The following is a 19,871-nucleotide window of genomic DNA, read 5'->3' as shown; positions in this document are numbered from 1 at the left end:
TATCAAAGTTGTGTATTAACAAATACATAAGTCAAAGTGGGATAATGTTTAGCCAAGTTAAATAAAGTTTACCATGGCATCAAAGATTCAAAGGCACCAAGCCACCTTTAGTACTCAGACCCATTTAATACGCTGTCTTACGTATGAGTGGGAGTGTAAAAATTTAAGCCCATGTGAAAGTTCAAACATTTAACACCAAACCAAATTCTCAAGAGTTGACTCATTACATACTTCTTACTTGCTACTATAACATACATTCCAAAATTCATATCTATAATAATGTTCAACTCTATTTATTTATATAGTATATATGAATCATTAATCACCATATCATTGACTAGCTAGCCAATTAAATAATGCATAATAAGTAAACAAATTAAAGAAGACATTGAAGCAAACATTGAGCAATGAATTTTTCTTACTATATTTACAATTATAATTTACTAGCTACATTAGGTAGTATCAACGACCTTGGGAGCAATCCTCGTTTCCAAATTGTAGTTGTTTATTTGGTATATCATATATTATACGATGATCTACTTGGTGGTCAGATCCTAATATGCTTAAACCACCAACATCTTGTGTACTTTCACCAATAGTCAAGCAATGTAAGCCAAAACCACTTTCGTCGTCGAAAAAAGTCAATACTACATCAGGATTCATTAAGAATTTCGCATTATTCGCAAACAAACCATGTAACCCAAGGAAGTAGTACGGTTGGCGGACCACGTACACGTCTATAACAAAGGTCGTACCCTGCGTTATGAATTCTAGGATCATCAAATCTTACCACATTTGTGTTACTAGATTCGATATGTGCTGCTACCTCATCTTTGAAGACACGGTAGGCCTCCATACATGGTTAGACGACTAGCTATGAGTTGTGCCTGTGTCGATGATGCATCCTCCATTTCCGTCTTCCTTAATATCAAACACGCCACTAGGAAGTACAAGGTCCTTGTTATCTACCCTAATTCCGCGGAGGTCTAAGTAGTAGTAAGAAGGTTGTTTTGGATTTTGTAACATAGGGACGGTACTAAGCGTTGATACGGGTCGTCTAACATCGTCTCCAAATCGAAGGTACATTGGTGGCACAATGCCTTTTTGAAACTTTTGTAAGCAATATGAGAATTTTCCATTAACTAGAGTCTCTGCTTGTTTTATGAAGCCAAAGTCGCCTAAACTCATTCCAAATATTCCACTAACCTTATTGTTTTCATCATCACCTGCATTACAACACAAATGGTATCTACTTTTAACATGCATAACCTTCGCGTATCAAGAAAATAAACTTTTATTATTTGTTTCTATCAATTTAATCCAATTGGTGTTTAATTTGATTTCAATAAATGACTTTATGATGTTTATAATGTTACCATGTTACTATGTTAATCAAAGAAATGATATGTAGGAGATCGGAAAAATCAAATGACCATCAATAAAGGCCAAAGGTATCATCAATTAAATTAAATTAATTTAATCATTCTAAGACTATAAATTACTATATTTTTAACAGAGAATAGTGTATACCATAATTTGCAATAATCATATTTGATTGTAAAATTATTTTTTAGGAAGTAATAAAAATAAAAAGACAAAATGGTTTGACACTACAAGAATCAGGTCAAATAGCGACGGATCGGTTCCGACGGACCTGAAAATCTGTCGGAAAAATCGATATTTCCGACAGATTTATTTTCCATCGACGAATTAAAAAATTTCGTCGGAAATTTACGATGGATATCCATCAGAAAAATTAGACGTTCCGACGGAATATTCCGTCGAAAAAGGTCAATTCCGATGGAAAAATATTCCGTCGGAAATTTTCGACTAAAAAATCCGTCGGAATTATAATTTAACAAAAAAAAAGAAAAAAAAATATTTATACTCCCTAACCCTAATCCCCTTTCTTCCGCCCCTTTTTTTTCCTCTCCTCTTTCCTTCTGTTCCTCCTTCTTGTCGGTCCACCCCTTCTCTCCTCCTTTCCTTTTTTTTTTTATTTTATTTCTTCTTCTATTTCTTCTCTCCTCTTCATTTTCATGTCCTCTTTCTTCTATCACCACCAACAACAACATCACTGCCATCACCACCAACAACAACCAACATCGCCGCCATCACCACCAACAACAACCAACATCGCCGCCATCAGCGCCACCAACAACACCACAACCACCGTGCAACAACAACGGTAACGCCCAACAACATGAATTGCAAAGCCACCGCACAAGAATCGTGAACCGATTGTAGATCTAGTTTTAATTTAGGTTAGATTGTAGATCTAGTTAATTTTTTATGTAATTGTAATGTTAATTTATCAATTTTTTTAGATAATTGTATAATTATATGTTTCCTTTAATTTTTGTTGTTTAATTATCGTTTTTTTTTTAATTTTCTTATGAAATTCTTGTTAAATATGTAGATCTAGTGGTTTTGATTTATTTATGTGGTATTTTTCGATTTTATCGTCTTTATTTTCGTATTTTTGGGTTGATTTTCGATTATTGGGGTAAATTTTCGGTTTTTTTTGCTAAGTTTTGTGTTTTGGGGTTATTGTGTGAGTGTGGTGGTGTCGGTGTCAGTGGGGTGGTGTCAGTGTGAGTGTGGTGGTGTGCAGTGGGGTGGTTTCGGTGTGAGTGTGGTGGTGTCGGTGTGAGTGTGGTGGTGTGCAATGGGGTGGTGTCATGTGAGTGTGGTGGTGTCGGTGTGAGTGTGGTGGTGTAGTGGGGTCTGGTTGGGTGGGCTGTGGTGTGGGGTGGTAGCTGGTGGTGTGGGCTTTTTTTTTGTTTTTTTTAAAGAAATTTTCGACGGAATTTCCGTCGGGAATTTCCGACGGAATCTGATTTCGTCGAAAATTTCCGACGGACTTTTCCATACCAAAAAAACCTCTTCCGACGCATGAAATCAGTCAGAATTTCCGTCGGAAAAGTGTTTCCGAAGGAATTTGGAAAAGGTCGATTTTCCTACGAATACTTTTCTGACGACACTTTCCGACGGGAAACAGGGTGTTTCCAACGGAATTTTTCCGTCGGAATTAAGATGTTTTCTAGTAGTGTGACATGTGTCATATTTGATTTCGCTTTTAATATAATGTTATTGATTAATTGATTTTTATACAATGTTTCAGAGAAGTAGTGTACTAGTATTGATACCTTCTTAAAAAAATTTAAAAATTATAAATAAAAAATAATAATGGCGTTGATACCTTCACTAAAGCCTTGCATGTCGATACCGCAACCAAAAATTGCTTGGTCCAGGGCTAGAAGATCAGGGTCAGACTCGAGGTAAAATGTTTCACGAGCCGTAATGGCGACAACGACGCTACCATCTCCATACCGCCGTGACAACCTACAAGTATTGTCCAGACATTCTCCGGTAGGAGGACACTCGGAGCAAGGGAGTGGACTATAACTTTGAGATTGACTTGCAGGATAATAGGGAAATATTTGATGAAAGCAATTTGCACAATTTTCACATTGAGTCCAAATTAAGCCACTTGCAGTATCAATTCCTAGATAAATATATTGAAATTTTGAAGAATCATCAAATGTGTCAATTACCAATTGAACATAGTGAATATAATCATCTATTCTCATTGGTAGTCGTACTACATCATTATTAGGGTTTATAGTTTTGTTACTTTTATTATTACCTAGTCTTACAAGTGACTTGAGTCTACGGTTTGACAATTGAATGTGCTCCTTCCTTCGTGTCGCGTCTGTAAGGTTTGCTCGATACAAAGGTGACTCAAGAGAGTCTCGATGAATTAGCCTAAGGCTAAAACCTCTGTGAATGTGGGTGGTAGTATTGTTGTTAATAGTAGCATGGATATTTTGAAAATTGATTACCTAGGAAAAGAAGGATAGTAATTAGTGAAAAATAAGCTAAACCTTTTGGATTAGCTATTGAAGCTAAGCTAGTTTGTTGAAAGAAAATGTACTAGTGCAAAAAATTGGTGAAATATATATGATTAATGTTGGAATATACTTCTACAGTTTAGTAGTATAAGTTTAGCAGTGTACTAGTATAGGTTTATTAGTATATAAATACATGTAATAGTAATTTGTATCTAACTTTTTCATTCCACCAATAATAAGATACTCACTTTTCTCTCTCCTTTCTTTCTCTCTTCCAAGATTCTGATAGAAGCAAGCTACTGCCATGGCTTCTCTTCACTTCCTCCATTACTTTCTTCCACCATAAATGTATATTTCAACAATTAAACTTTTAATATACAATTTTATATACCATGTATGTATACATATTATGATTTTACTTATAATTGTTGTAATAATATTTTATTGTGTAGAATTCCTTCTAAATTTATTTGGTGAAATCTTCATTCTTTAATCTTTTCTATCCTGAGGGGATCATTTTTTCTCTTTTTTTTGAATAACAATCTTCTCTAATAGGTGCTGGGCCGACTTCATTTCTTGCAATTACAAAATTCAAATTCTTTGAACTTTTCATCTCCCCTATTTCCAGTTTTCCATCTCTATAAATTTAATATTTATTGATTGAAAATTTTCTTTCCTTTTAGAATTGATCATATCATAATCCTTTTTTAAAAAAGTAGAAGGTTTCTTTTCCTCAGAGCATGTAATATTGTAGCCCATTATTTGGCTAGATGGGGTACTAGTAGTAGCGATGAATATGTTTGTACTGGTCCTTTTCCTCAGAGTATTTCCACTCTGGCGGAAATTGATTTGATTTAATAAAATGCTCGTGCTACCTTTTCCTCAAAAAAAATATTATAATTTTTTTTAAAAAAAAGTAGAAGGTTTCTTTTTTTTTTTAAAAAAAAAAAATTAAACTAGAAGGGTATAATGTAGGACTCGGCAAAATTGACCAAAAAAGCCGAAAACCCGATTTATAACCGATCAGAAAATTAGGATACACATTGATCTGAAATGGACTTGGCCTTGGCCCAGCTCAACCTGAAGCTTTGATCCAAAATGGGCCATCTATTTTGCATAGGCTCTGCCCGGCCCATGGCTCATAACCCAGCCTTGATTTTTTTTTTTTTTTTTTTTTTGTTTTAGGGGTAAGGGGTGGGCCCCACCTTAATTTCCTATCACAGGAATATCAAGGGGGTATTACCCACAGGGGAGGGGGGATATGAGCCTCGAACCCGGGTCACTACCACGGGAACAGAAGCTTAGCTCCACTGAGCTATAGGCTTCTTGCTCCATAACCCAGCCTTGATGTAGTAGTACTTTGGTAGGTCAATGTTTAAAATTCTAACACATGATCTTCTCTTTTCTCATCATTTCTTGCATTATTAGTTAGTTGTAGAACTTTGCATTTGTCTTCACGAAAAAAATCGCCTACAACCGTTATATAAGTCATGTGAAAAATCTTCCCTTTCTTTCAAGCAATCAAAATTATGAATTGATTTTTGTTTTTAAAAATAAATTCCAAAACCCCCTTATTTTTCCCCTTTGTGAGATCAGAGGACTGTTGTGCCACTTGGTACAATGCATTAGAAAAGTTCCAGTCTTGATCATGATGTTTGCTAACACTTACTGGATCCTCCAATTAGGTTAACCCGGCCCCTGAGCTCTCTCATGTCCTCCAGCTAAGATTTAAGTAAATGTTGTGCGAGTTAAACATGTAACAACATTGTAGAGTAAGTATAGGCCCATACCTAGTATAGTTCATACCAAATAATTTTTTTCTTTCTATTTATAATGTTATTGTTGATTTTATACGATTGTTTTTTATTTTATATTGTTATTATTCCAATGAGATTTCCGACGGAGAAAGAGGAAAAGAGAAAAGAGCATATTTTATTATTATATCGTTATTGTTAATTTATACTGTTATTGTTGATTTTTATACTGTTTTCGCCTCTTGGTATAATCCATACCTGATAGCGGTCCATCATGCCTCCAACATTGTATAATTTTGCCAACTAAACAACGTGTACCATAAAGCTTCTAAAGGCTAAATCGACTCATAGTTTAAGATAATTAATACGATGAGTAACATCATAAATATGTAGACGAAGGAAAGTTAAGAGCGAATGAAGTAGGACTAAAGTCGAGATCAAAGTGGAAAGGAGATCATATGTTAGGCCGACAGGGAGTTGGTAAATGGTTGGTAAGGCAAGAGGACCAGGCCTTTTTTAGTTCTATGGAAAGAGTTGGTGGCCACCTTCTACGGATATATATATATTTTTTTTATTTTTTTTTTTTATATACAAGTACTGTTTTTTTGCACGTATATTCATTTTTATTTCAATTTCCATTGCCTTAAAATATTTTGGTACGGCGGATATTGTTTGGTCAATTGTAGGCTGCGCTGCTTAATATTTCCCCTATTATTCTTTTCTATTTATCTCTTTTTTAATTTTATAAATTACATTCATCAGAATTACACATAATTGCAAATAATTACATTCAATTCATCAGAATTACACATAATTGCAAATAAGTATTGGAAAAAAAGGAGTAAAATAGATGTTACAGATTTTTTATTTTTTATTTTTTTTAAAAAAAATTACGATACTACAACAATGAGCCAAAATTGATACCCCTATAAATTAAAGCAAGTAAGGGCCTGTTTACTTCAACTTAATTTCAGTTCAGTATAGCTCCAATCAGTTCAGTTCAGTTCAGCTCCTAATTTTCTTTTCTCATAAAATATTCATTCCAGCTCTATCCAGTTCAATTCAGCTCCAATCAGTTCAGTTCAATTCAACTCCTAATTTCCTTCTCTCATAAAATATTCATTTCACCTCTATCCAATTCAATTCAGCTCCAATCAGTTCAGTTCAGTAAATATTAACAGAACCTAAGTTATTTGCTTAATTCTTTGACTATTTTGGTTGTTCGTATTTTGACTTTATTAATTCTTTAATTCCCAGTGGCTTGCAAAGTTACAATTTAAAATGGTTGATTGTCCAGTTGTTTGCAACATTGTTTTGATGAATATTTCTTTGGAGAATATGTTACAGAGTATGTTGTGTAAGTCTTAGCTTCTTAATAGGAGATTATTCTATATGGATCATATTATATATGGTTTACCTATGATAAAGCCAGGCCAAGATATTTTACATACATTTGTTATTAAACTGAAGTTAAAATTTAGTTGTGTATAGTAGTTGTTAAAATTGATATTACCACAACTCCACAAGTCATTGCATTTTATTTGGAATGGAAGATTCAATAAATAGCTTTGAGAATTATTTTAGAATAATGTCTTCATGAAAAAAAATTAGAGAATAGTAGTATATACTCCGTACTTAAGTTGTTTTCCTAAGTTATACTTCGTAATCAATTAGTAATGAGACAACTCAAAAAAAAGACCCATATAATTATTTTAACTTTCATAACGATAAGCCCATCATACGGATTTATTGAACTTATTTATTAAAATAAGGTAAATAAAATAAATAAATACTCCGTAAACAATACAAGATAGGCTAAGAGACAAAAAAAAAATTTAATTGCCTTTTCTAATAACAGTTTAGCATCTTCATTTGTTTGCTTTGTGGTTGTCAAATAAATACTACTTCGTAGTAAATAAATAAATAAAATACTTTGTATTATAACAAACAATGTATTTCTTTCCATTTTAGATTTATGTTCATAAATAATACGGAGTATGTCAAACATTTTTTTTTTTTAATTATTTGAGTGGAAAAAATATGTCAAGTGTTAAGATTTGTAATTTAAAAAATAAAATTCTCCATAATATTCAATTCAAGATAAAAAAAAAAAATTTGTATAAATTTTTTAGTGCATGTGACCATGTGTTGGATACTTCAAGCGAAGCTCCATGAAAATGTAATGACGTTTATCCCACCACCCCACCACATGGGTCCACCCACCTCTACTTTTCTTTTCACCAACCACAACCGGTCCAACCCTCCAATTATACCATTTCAAATTAAATAAACCGGACTAAACCGGTTCATCTATTCCATATATATAAGCAACGTAAGCATTTGTGACCATTAACTTCAAAAGTCATAGAGTTGATTAGCAAAATTAATCACAAAACAAATCAAGATTAAGGCTTAAGTAAAGAGAGGAATTCATAAAAATGGCTGATGTTGTAGTAGAGAAGCAAACCACCAATGAAAATCAACAAGAACAACAAAAAACTACAGAAATCAAGCATTCTGAAGTTGGTCATAAGAGTCTCCTTCAAAGTGATGCCCTTTATCAGGTATTAATTTCTTGATCTAAATTATAATTTCATATCTTAAATTATTTTTATAATATGGTTTTCATATTTGTTATTTTTCAAATTTGTGCAGTATATTCTTGAGACTAGCGTCTACCCAAGAGAGCCAGAACCCATGAAGGAGCTTAGAGACATCACTGCCAAGCACCCATGGTATGTGTTTTACAATTTCGATTTTGATTTCGATCTCAATTTTATTTACTTCGAATTAGTTGTCACGTTACTAGTTCAAATTACACTAACGTAACTATTGTTTTCAAATCCATGAGATCGATATTACTACGAAAAAAATTTAATATTATATTTTGGGATTGTACCAGGAATCTTATGACAACATCTGCAGATGAAGGGCAGTTTTTGAGTATGCTTCTTAAGCTGATTAATGCAAAGAACACAATGGAAATCGGTGTTTACACTGGCTACTCTCTTCTTGCTACTGCTCTTGCTCTTCCTGAAGATGGAAAGGTAATTAATTAACAAATTAATTAACCTTATCCGATCCTAAGATTACTAAATATGAATATATTTCCTTAATCTTGTTTAATGGTTATTTTAGTGAATAATTTCAATTTTGTTTCTAATTTTAGTAGAATTATGATGATTGTATTTGTGGGTGGATTCCAGATTTGGTTAAATTGATTTAATTTTTGCAGATTTTGGCAATGGATATAAACAAGGAAAATTATGAATTGGGTTTGCCAGTAATTCAAAAGGCTGGAGTTGCCCACAAAATTGATTTCAGAGAAGGTCCTGCTTTGCCTGTTCTTGACGTAATGGTCGAAGATGTAAGTATTGAGTACTGTATTTTTTTTTGGATGAAACCAAATTTATTTTTGCTGCAACTGTTGTAAATCATGTGATAGAACGCATAGAAATTGATGTTTCTGGTATAACTTATGTGTCAGTTATTTTTAGAGATTAGGTGAGTCAATAAATTGGGTAGACCGATGTTAATGCGGTCAAAACTAAGTTAATGGTAGAAAATAGGTTGGTAGAAGGCAAAATTAGTACTACAAGCTTGAAAGTTTTATACCTTAAAAGTTGGTCAAGATTCATTGATTCCGGGTAATTGTACATGACATACCTTAAATGAACTCTTTCTTAAAGGTTTATTTTAGGAGATCTTTTAGCTAGACTAGATGTGGTTGAGCAAAGGGCTGATAAGGTGATCTGGTGATCATTTGACTAGCCTAGGAAGTATTTGAAATCGCTACTGAAATCACCACAACCATTTTAGGTATCACCGGAATTTTGTACCTTCACAAATACAAGTATATAAAGTAATGTGAGTACCATTGTCCAATATTATGAATTCCAATTTCCATCATTTATCAGATAGTACAAGTGTTTGTATGTAGGAGGATGATCTAGTATGCACATACAGAGTAATAATTTGCCTAATCTTGTGATTTTTTATCCGGAGAGTATAAAAATAAATGTCACATTGTTGTTGGTTAAGATGGAGACCACGGTCTTGGTGGCCATGTATTATGCCCATCACCAAATGGAGCACTTAGAGGCATGCAGGAGTAAGTGCTCCAATACAATATGGTGATAATATAAGATAAGTGTCTAGATGTCAAGCCGTAATGATCCCGATGAGTTGTAAGAACACATGTATACATCGTATGCACCGACTAGTTCATCCATCAAGTGGGTAGGATATTCGTATTGTAAATTTTATAAATTGCACATCACCTTGGTCTTTTTGGATCAATGCATTGAATCTAGTTGGAAGTGTTCTTTAGTGGGGAAGAAAAAAGAGTTTTTGTTTGTTTCATGCTTTGTTTCATGCTACTTCATGTCAAGCTTTTGGACCCATGTGTGATGATCTGGGTGTCTTTAATTGAAATGGTCAATCGTCATTGTTAATTATGATCGTTTTTCTTAAGGTATTTAATATCTTCCACTCATAATGCATTTTGTAAACTAATACTTCTTATTCATGACTTGTTGGCCTAGCTAATGTGGGGGTTGTTTAACTAACTTTTATGGTGACTGAAAGGGGCTTATGTTGAATTGCTTGCTACTAAACCAAGGAGATTTTTGATCTAAATGATTAGCTGTTGAGAGTTAAACCACGGATCTTGAAATCTACTCTCAATAATTGAGTGACTAATTTATAAAATATGTAATTTGAGGCCGAAGATATTTGTGTCTTGTCTATTTTTATTACTTAAACATTATCGAACTTGAGATGTAGACAAGAAGTCAATAACTACTTGGTTGGCATCACTTACAAGTAACATGAACTTCCCAACCATGATAATTGCACGTTCAAACTTTGCTTTCATTTTTAATAATATGTTCTAGGTAAAGAAATTAATGATTCCATCATTTAAAATTGACAGCCAAAGAACCATGGATCATTTGATTTTGTGTTCGTGGATGCTGACAAAGACAACTACTGGAACTACCACAAGAGGTTGATTGATCTAGTGAAGATCGGAGGTGTGATTGGATACGACAACACCCTATGGAACGGATCTGTGGTTGCACCACCAGATGCTCCCATGAGGAAGTATGTTAGGTACTACAGAGACTTTGTGTTGGAGTTCAACAAATCTATCGCGGCTGATCCTAGGGTGGAGATTTGCCAGCTTCCTGTGGGTGATGGAGTTACCCTGTGCCGCCGAATTAGCTAATCTGTTCCCACTCTTACAAACCAACCCTTTGGGCCTTGAGAATATTTTCAGCAGTAAATGCATATTTTCTTGTTTTGTCAAGTTTTTGATTTGTACCTGTATAATTTTAATCATTGTAATATGAACCAACCCGGAAAAAAAAAAGAGTTATGATACTTGGGCCTAGGCCTAATAAATGAAGGTTTCGTTATCGTTAACCAGTTGCCCTTTTGATTTTTAAACCTTAGTCAAGTGACTCAAGCCACACAAGGGGTAATGTGGATTGTGGAGTATTATTAATCATTCCCCCAATAACAGAAACAAGGTAGATGAATATTTATTATTCCTTAAATTCTTGTACTATGGAGTATGTTCCAAAATGGTAAGTCATTCATATTTGAGCGTCTCATTCATATTTGAGCGTCTCATTTATAAAATTTATACACATTTGAGCGTCTCATTTATAAAATTTATACACCGTAATGATCTATGAACATACTTTGCCCACAAAAAGACAAGTTTATATTATACCCCTGGTCAAATTTATTAAAGATTATACCTAATTTTAGGTGCTTACAAATCATGTAAGAAATTTAGAAAGCATATATACATATATATATATATATATATTGTGAAAATATAGTACATCTATAACGGCTATATGCAATCATTAATATCACAACTCCAACTCTTGATACTTGTAAGGTTGTAAACTTGTAACTAATGGCTTAACGATGATAAACACATATCATATTAGAATTTTGAACCTAGAATAAACTTTAATCACTAGATAATTGCTACTGTTAAATTATACCCAAGAGTATGTTCACGTGTTTCTAAAAATGAATTTATAAAAACTTGAGTTAACCGTTTCATTAACTTAAGGAGAAAAGAAACTGAACACTATTTTGAAGGAAAAAAAAGAGAAATATTTCAGGGAACTACTATTTACCCTATTTGAGGCAACTACGAAACTGTCAAAAGTTTCCAATCAACACTTTGATATTAGAGAAGAAAATGGGCCGGTAGGCACAAAAATGGCTTGATTCAACATGAATCCGTTATGAACCCAACATGATTATGACAAGCTAGCTAGCGTTTATCTCCGCTTACATTTAATTGATGTATCTCGTAAAAAAAGGTGGTTTGTTGGCAATTGGCATGACATGATATGACCAAGCATGACATAATATGTGGGGCAAATTGTGCATAAGCTCTATTTATAAAAAGATTGACATGAGCCTGACACAATATAGCTATTTCTAAAATAAAAAAATCACCCACTTAAATATAAGATACGCTGACACACCATTTGAACCTCCACAGCACAGCCTGTGTGGCCGTGTCCATCTTTAGTTGCCCGGGCCTAAACTATGGCTCTATGATTATAAGTTGTAGAACATAGTTTCAACTTTCAACTACTCCGCGAAAGTAACGTTTATATACTGCCCTTTTCCCGCCCTCTCCCTAAAACACATTCATTTTTTTTTTTTTTTTTTTCCCCCAATCGTCGCCGGAACCCTAGAAATGTCAATTTCCAACCACAGCATTCCGTCGAGTTTTACGGCCGCCAAGTTATCAGCGACTATTCTACACCACCGCAATCGTACCACCGGTCTAATCAATTTCGACTTTTGCCTACAATCGACTGGAATCCTCCGGATCAAGGCTGTTCAACCTTTTCACTCCTCGGAAAAACACCGGTCGTCTGCCTTTGGATTGAGCCTTTAGGTCAAGGGCGATAGTCTTAGTTCGAAAATTCACGCTAATTTTGAAGCGCTCGTATCGTTGAAGAGCTAAAAAGGTCAGTTATCTTGATTTAAGCTTTATTTTTATATATTTTGATTTTAGGAATTGTTTATGATTGAAGATATAGATATAATTGAATTGTGTTGTTTGATTAATTGGATGAAGAATGGTATAATTTGAATTGTGTTGAAGGTATAGATATAATTGAATTGTGTTGAAGATATAGATATAATTGAATTGTGTTGAAGATATAGATATAATTGAATTGTGTTGTTTGATTAATTGGATGAAGAATGATATAATTTGAGGCACTTTTGACCTTGTTGTCTGTGAAAGTGTGAAGCATTTCATCGAACAGTTTGTGTGCATTGCTGACACTTAACAATCTGTGTGCATTGTGAAACTTAACAATTTACGTGCATTGATGGAAATTAACAATTCCAAACTTTACCGAGGATTGATTGGAACTTGATACAAACTATAGGCTATTTTTGTTGATTAGGATAGGATCAATCTTTTGGGGAAGGTGCAAGTGAGGAGTTATTGTATCATTCTGGATAGTCGATACTCGATACACTGCTCACTTGTTGCATTACTCCTAGGACGTGAATCTTTTTGGTGGTCTAGTCGCTAATTAGTACAAAGGAGCAGATATTGAAGAGTGCAAAATGTCTTTTGATTCGTGAAGGGGAGAGTGTGGGAAAGCAGGTTCTAACTTGTCTTGTTGCTTGGTGACATAGTTGTAGCTCATAAGGAGTGATCACTGATCAAGCAGATTGATCTTCCTTATGCGAGGATTATCAACGTCATTTTTTAATGATAGTGTTCTTTCAATGGTTACATTGGCTGCTCTAGCTGATAAAATAGCTAATGTTTGTCCATTAAGTGTATGATGCGCTCACCTAAGCCTTCTGGTTTTGGATAAAACACATTGAGGCCAATAGTCAGGCCTCTCAAGCTCACATTAAGTGTGCTTAGGTGTAAGTAGAAGAATTTAGTATAGGGTCCTTGAAGAATTGTTGTCAGCTGGCACCGCTGAATCTGGGGAAGATATGGTATGTTACCAAAATTCTTAGAAACACTAGGGGTCACAAGCCTGTATTGTCGAGTGGCGCTGTGGTGGCAAGCAGTAAGAAAATTGGCCTGCCACTCATCATACCTAAATACCATCACACCAATCATTATGCTTCTAGGATTTGTAGCTTTTAGATTGTGCATTCAGCTGTGGTCATTATCACTTTTAGCATTTTTTCCATAAAGTTTTATGTAAAGATATGATTACAAGCTATACAAACTAATATTCCTTATTCAATGCTCATATTGGTCATTATACTAATTATACGCATCAAGCTGTTAGATGGTTTGATAATTCTTAGTCTTAGAGAACCATATGGTATATGTAGGCCTTATTGTCTTGTTGTTCATTGCAATGAATGTTGATCATCATGCTCTCAAATCAATGGGCTGATGGTGGTGAATTTAGTCATCTACTTTTTGGGGGCATTATGGTGACGTTTGTATTTGAAGAAGTTATAAGGTACATATATTGTTTGTGCTTGTTGGGTTGACTTTGACATTTATGGGAAGTAACATTTTTTTAGGAAGTGATAGTAAGTAGATTTTGACTGTTAAAATCACTGGAAGGTTGCAGTTTCTATTTTTGAATTCCACATACAATGAGTGACAAACCCACCTGTACATTTGGATTAACAATTAGTGATTTTGGAGAACCTCTTATTATAATCCATTTTTCTGTAATGTTTGATTCAATTTCATCTAAGATCCCCTGCTTCTGAACTCTGATGAAGTTCTGACTCCTGATCCAAACCTTCAAGTGCCATTGCTAACTCATTTAGCTGATCTTCTGGTATGTTTGTCATACTTTTAAAGCAAGTATAGCTCACTGAATCAATTTTTCTCATTAAGCCATCTATAATAGTCGCAAGTTACTTGCATCGATTGAGGACTATGATTTGCTTCATCCGATATGCCTGTGTGCTCTATCCGATATGCTTGTGTATTCTCTCCATCATGCTTTCATAGTAAATTAGTAATCAACATAAGCATGTTCTAACTCATACAAGCTGTTCATCATCACCCCATCAACATTCTTCTTCTTTTTTTTTTTTTTTTATTATTTTTTTTTTTTGAGTAATATTAATATATCACTTCTAATATAGTATGAAAATATTTGAGATCTTGAAGGCCGATACAACCTCGAATATTGTTTGCACACTTAACATGTTAATCATGCCTACCACGGTATGAAAATGTTACACCTCTTCATCCCAATGCTTAAGATAAGGCGTTGCATGAGCCATCGTGTTCCTTGGCCCGTGCAGTCATAATGCTGAGGTATGGAGGTTTTAGAAATGGATTGGACTTCAGGCTGTTCAAAGTGCGGTCTAGACTGCACCAAACCGCAATTTTGCGATTTGGTGCGGTTTAAAAATTGCAATGCGGTTTCCAAAATGACTGAACCGCGAAAGTATTTTTTAAAAAATATTTGTGGTGTGGTTTGGTTATAAGTGTGGTTTGGACAAATACAAACTATAATTTTGCGGTTTAGGATCCAAACCGCACTGCGAACACCCCTCTAGACTACCTTTTGCTCATGATCAGCCCATATACAAGACAATTTTGATGCTTCCTTTCTTTTCTCCATTTGATCAAGATTCAAGAACAACTAAAACAACTGAAGTTTAGTACAGAAGAAATGATTAACATAAAAGAAGCAACAACTTGGTACAATAATCATTTTATCAAGGACGTAGATCTACTCTTGTGTGCTTTCAATTCTTCAATTAAGGCATTTAAATGAGAATAAGATGAGCCTCCTTCATAAATAGCCAACCTTGCCATCTCTTTGAACTCCTTTGCCCTTCTTTTCATATCTTGAGCTTCTTCACCAATTAATATTTTTACCATTGCATTCAAGATCTCTTTATTACCAATGATGATATTGTGGCTTCCCGTCCTTGGTACCCATTTTTTCGAGCCCACTGGAACACCAATCTTTAACACATCTGTGACCAGTTTCTCATTATAAAATTGCTCGGCATGAAACGGCCAGGTAACCATAGGTACACCTGAGACCACCCCTTCTAGTATTGAGTTCCATCCACAATGAGTCACAAACCCACCCACGCCACGATGATCAAGAATCATCTGTTGTGGGGCCCAACCTCTTATGATCAAACCTCGACCTTCTATCCTTGCCTCGAACCCTTGTGGGACCCACTCCTTGGTATCCTCATTCCTTACAACTAGGATAAAATTTTGACCCAGAGCTTCAAGAGATATTGCTATCTCATATAACTGAGCATCTGATACATTCGACATGCTGCCAAGACATACATAAATCACTGAATCAGGCTCTTTCTCGTCAAGCCATCTCTTACATTCATTTACATCCACCGAAGACTTTTTCCCTCTACGAAATGCTTCATTGTCTTCTCTTCTATTGAAGTAAAGTGAAAACGGTCCAATGTGCCAATGTTTCATCCCCATAACCCTCGCATAGGAGTCAGCATAAACTGGTTCTAACTCATAATAGCTGTTCATTATCACTCCATTACAAGCTTTCATTGCGTCTCTTATTTTATCCATCAGTTCTAGTAGGAAATTCGGACCTTCTTTTTTGTCGTAAGGGGACAATTCTGATTTTGTAAATTTTATCTTATGAGGAAGATCACCAGGAACAACAAAAGTGTCTGAATCATACAAAAGGTTTTTGTGTGGCTCATATTGAAGTAAGTTGTAAGTGATGCACTGAGAAAAGTAACTACTTCCATGGAACATTAAACATGGAATTCCAAACTCAATAGCTATGGAATTAGCCCAATGGATGAAATGATCAGCTACCAAACAATTGGGTTGGCATTTTTGAAGGAGGTTTGTGAAAGGTTGTTGAAGAAGATCGATGGCCTTGAAGAAACGGCTAAACATTTCTGTTGAGGTTAGAGAATCTGCATTCTCACACCCTTTTGGGAGTCCTGCTTCATCATCATATGGAAATTTTATTGTAAGGAGGTTGATTTCGAGGCAATCTTTTTGGGTATGTATTTGGATAGTTTCTGCGAAATAGTTTGCATTAGCAGGTGTGGTAACAATGGTAGATTTGATTTTCCGAGCTGCGAATAACCTAGCCATGTCCATAGTTGGGATCATATGGCCAGGAGCCATAAAAGGGAGGAAAACTATGTGAAGTTGATCTTGCTCCGAACTCATCTTAGTTTTTCCACTCCTGAGGTTTGATTAGGAGGTTTGGTTACCTTGACTTTAGGTCTTGAAAGAGGACAATGGAGTAGAGAGAAGTTTGAACTGTTGAAGAGAGCTGGTTAACTGCTAAAGTGCCATTGTCAATGATTTTATTTCACACAGAATTATTTAATATGATAATTAAAGTTGCACCTAATCATCTTCGAGTAGGTTTATTTATTTTATTGTTGGAGTAGTTGTTGAACATGTCTTTTTACTTCTCTTCATTTTTCTTTGTACTTGTCATTTTCAAGCCGGATATATAAATTAACTTCTATGTCTCAATATAATTGCACTATTTGTTTTTTCTCAAAACTTTAACAATAAGAATATAAGATCACACCTACAATGTTCGTAGATATATTCATGAGAATTTACGGTCATTCATAGTTTCGACCATCAAAAATGAAATGTAGGAACTAAAGAGTATTTTGTTTTAAATCAAAGGAAATTGAATAAATTTTTATTGACCAAAGGAGGGCATGGTAATAATTTAACATGTTTTGTGGGAAGTTCTAATTTCTATGATTTTACAATTCTCCATTTTCAATTTTAAAATATGCTTATTTGTTTGATGTATATGCAGTACACATATAATTCGTACTCTGTATACAATTTTTTTTTATTGAAAAATGTTTTTTTTTTTTTTTTTTTTTTTTTTTTTTTTTTTTTTTTTTTAAGGGTACTCCATATGAGACAAAGGGAGTATCTAAAATACTCTTGGAATTTGTTTTCACAAATTAGTTTTCCATTTAAGTGCAAAATTTAATAGTATACACTGTTCACATTTACTGAGCTGAACTGAAATGAACTGAATATTTTATAAGAGAAGGAAATTAGGAGTTGAACTAAACTGTATTGAAATTAAGCTGAAGTGAATGAGCTCTACGTATATCGTGGAGGTATTTTCAGACTTCAATTATGTAGGGGAAATTTAGGGTTATTTTTGGTGGGGCGGTGAGGCCATTAAGGGGCTATAGCCTATAGGCCCACAAGTATTTCATTGATTTCCTCTTTAACTCCCGATTTTACGAAGCTTATATGTGTATGTTACTTTTTCCGTTCCTTAATATTGTAACATGGGGATTATACACAGATTTTAAGAAGAAGAGAGAGATAGAGAGGAATTAAGATAGGGTCTTTCAAAAAAAAAAAAAGAAAAAAAAAGAGGAATTTAGATAGGGACCCTTGTGATAAAGAGAGAACATGTGCTAATAGGGAAATGTTGTAATATTTGTGAATTTTCCTAAAATGATAATTTTTGGAACATTTGTGTAATGGAGGAATTATTATATTAGGTTCATGTTTATTGTTCAAACTCTGCTTTTCTATGTAATAATCTTTGGGATCTAATAGGAACATCAATTAGCATGATATAAAAAACCACCACACTTAAAAACTAATCTTTCCACACCCATGGAGATGGCGAACTATTCATTATGTTGGGTTTATATCAAATAGGTTAATAGTAATCATCGGGCATCCTACAAATAAAAATAGTGGTAAGTTCAAAATATTGCTTATAGCAAGAAATAGAGGAAATATTAATCAATTAACTACAAAAAAATATCAAAACATAGACAAACCACTATCTAACCAATAACGTTAACAACAACAATTATGACAAAATGACAAATGTATAGTCACATCCCTCATCTTACAATAAAGAGATATTTATATACACTAACATGATTGATGAAGAAATATTTATATACATTGACATGATTCTCATGAAAATTCTTGTCGAGTTTTCACCCACTCAATTATAATGCATCGACCATAAATATGAAATTGCAAACCAAAGAGACAATTAAAGAGAGCATTAATTAAGCTTCAAACCACAAATAATTTCAAAAAAATGGCACAAGTGAAGTTGGTCTCAGAATGCTTCATCAAGCCAGATCCTGAAGCTGTTAATGAAGCCTCAAAGAAACCTTACAACTTAAGTCCTATGGACATTGACACATTATGCGCTAACTATATGCAAAAAGGTCTCATGTACACCAAACCTTATGATGCTGGTTTTCAAACTGAGGTTTTCCTGTTGAAACTTAAACACTCCTTTTCTCTTTCTCTCGTCCATTTCTACCCACTAGCTGGCCGTTTCGCTACCCGAACTTTCCCAGATGAGCATGCTTGTTGCATTTTTCTTGATTGTGTCAACACCCCTGGTGCTAGATTTATCCATGCTTCCCTAGACTCCACTGTATCTGATGTTCTCTCTGGCACCGACGTCCACCCTGCTTTCAGATCCTTTTATGATCTTGGTGAGAGGGCAATTAATTATGATGGCCACACCAATGCTCTGTTATCACTTCAGGTAACTTACTCTGTATTAAAGTACATTTTCAGTTAATTATGGTGGCCACACTAACCCTTACTGTAGACTGTAGTATACAATTATACATGTTGAGTTTATGAACAAACTCAAATGTGACATGTGAGTGGAAGTGTTGTCCACATTATGCAAATTTAAGAGGGAGTGTTGAAATGTGTTTTCACATTACAGAAGGTAGAAGTTGTGCACACTTTATAAGGGCCGATTCTCTTTATTGCATATAATTTTGAGGTGGAACTTCGTTGAACTTATAAAGTGGATTCTCTCCTTGTGCCAGGTGAGCAGTGTAGGCCTGTTTAACAATTATACAAATTGCTTTACTAACCAATATTCTTATATAGGCAGGCTTTATTTTCTCATGTAAAGCCTTGTTTTAGTTATTGAGATATTGGTTGGGGATGATAAACATGCATTCTTTTATACCTTTATAATTTCTCTCTACTACAACCTATCCTTGTAAAAAATTATGAAATTATGATCCCTGTGTTTTAGTAATGAGTTAAATCAAGAAGTAAAGGGTTTTCCAATTCGAATTTGTGTCCTGCATTTCGGGGTTATTTTTTTCCTGCTCTATGTTTTATTGATTTAATTTGACAGTATACGAGTAATGTTACTGTAATATGTAAAAATTTTGTAGGTCACAGTCTCACAGAGCTTGTAGATGGAATATTTATCGGATTTTCCTTCAGCCACTCAATAGGGGATGGCAC

General features: G+C 34.3%; 4 protein-coding genes across 4 annotated transcripts; 2 read left to right on the top strand and 2 right to left on the bottom strand.

The window, feature by feature from the left end:
- Window positions 1-870: 870 nt before the first annotated feature.
- Window positions 871-3,593, bottom strand: LOC145589173 (aspartic proteinase nepenthesin-2-like). The gene is made up of 2 exons (XM_081645723.1): window positions 3,203-3,593; window positions 871-1,226 (listed from the first exon to the last, which is right to left on the bottom strand). The coding sequence occupies exons 1-2, from the start codon at window positions 3,591-3,593 to the stop codon at window positions 871-873; spliced, it is 747 nt and encodes a 248-aa protein (XP_081501849.1).
- A 4,361-nt stretch (window positions 3,594-7,954) lies between these two features.
- Window positions 7,955-11,032, top strand: LOC145589943 (caffeoyl-CoA O-methyltransferase 5-like). The gene is made up of 5 exons (XM_081646659.1): window positions 7,955-8,172; window positions 8,264-8,343; window positions 8,511-8,655; window positions 8,844-8,975; window positions 10,542-11,032. The coding sequence occupies exons 1-5, from the start codon at window positions 8,047-8,049 to the stop codon at window positions 10,833-10,835; spliced, it is 777 nt and encodes a 258-aa protein (XP_081502785.1). The 5' UTR covers window positions 7,955-8,046; the 3' UTR covers window positions 10,836-11,032.
- A 4,080-nt stretch (window positions 11,033-15,112) lies between these two features.
- On the bottom strand, window positions 15,113-16,907 carry LOC145588261 (scopoletin glucosyltransferase-like). The gene has a single exon (XM_081644906.1). The coding sequence runs from the start codon at window positions 16,791-16,793 to the stop codon at window positions 15,318-15,320; it is 1,476 nt and encodes a 491-aa protein (XP_081501032.1). The 5' UTR covers window positions 16,794-16,907; the 3' UTR covers window positions 15,113-15,317.
- Window positions 16,908-18,681: 1,774 nt separating this feature from the next.
- Window positions 18,682-19,822, top strand: LOC145589172 (putative acetyltransferase At3g50280). Its single transcript, XM_081645722.1, has 2 exons — window positions 18,682-19,143; window positions 19,799-19,822. Exons 1-2 carry the CDS (start codon window positions 18,682-18,684, stop codon window positions 19,820-19,822), a joined length of 486 nt encoding a protein of 161 aa, XP_081501848.1.
- The last annotated feature ends 49 nt before the right edge of the window (window positions 19,823-19,871 follow it).

This window comes from Chenopodium album, chromosome 17 (genome assembly GCF_948465745.1).
Source record: "Chenopodium album chromosome 17, dcCheAlbu1.1, whole genome shotgun sequence".
NCBI classification, from domain to species: Eukaryota; Viridiplantae; Streptophyta; class Magnoliopsida; order Caryophyllales; family Amaranthaceae; genus Chenopodium; species Chenopodium album.
The sequence above is the reverse complement of the archived record's forward strand: the minus strand, read 5'-3'. Positions and strand labels throughout refer to the sequence as shown.

Coding starts and splice junctions, on each gene's coding strand:
- LOC145589173 (XM_081645723.1), bottom strand. CDS start 3,593: ATGAGAATAGATGATTATATTCACTATGTTCAATTGGTAATTGACACA. Junction 1,227..3,202: donor CATGCAAGGCTTTAGTGAAG/GTATCAACGCCA, acceptor GTTGTAATGCAG/GTGATGATGAAAACAATAAG.
- LOC145589943 (XM_081646659.1), top strand. CDS start 8,047: ATGGCTGATGTTGTAGTAGAGAAGCAAACCACCAATGAAAATCAACAA. Junction 8,173..8,263: donor AAAGTGATGCCCTTTATCAG/GTATTAATTTCT, acceptor AAATTTGTGCAG/TATATTCTTGAGACTAGCGT. Junction 8,656..8,843: donor CTCTTCCTGAAGATGGAAAG/GTAATTAATTAA, acceptor TAATTTTTGCAG/ATTTTGGCAATGGATATAAA.
- LOC145588261 (XM_081644906.1), bottom strand. CDS start 16,793: ATGAGTTCGGAGCAAGATCAACTTCACATAGTTTTCCTCCCTTTTATG.
- LOC145589172 (XM_081645722.1), top strand. CDS start 18,682: ATGGCACAAGTGAAGTTGGTCTCAGAATGCTTCATCAAGCCAGATCCT. Junction 19,144..19,798: donor ATGCTCTGTTATCACTTCAG/GTAACTTACTCT, acceptor AAAATTTTGTAG/GTCACAGTCTCACAGAGCTT.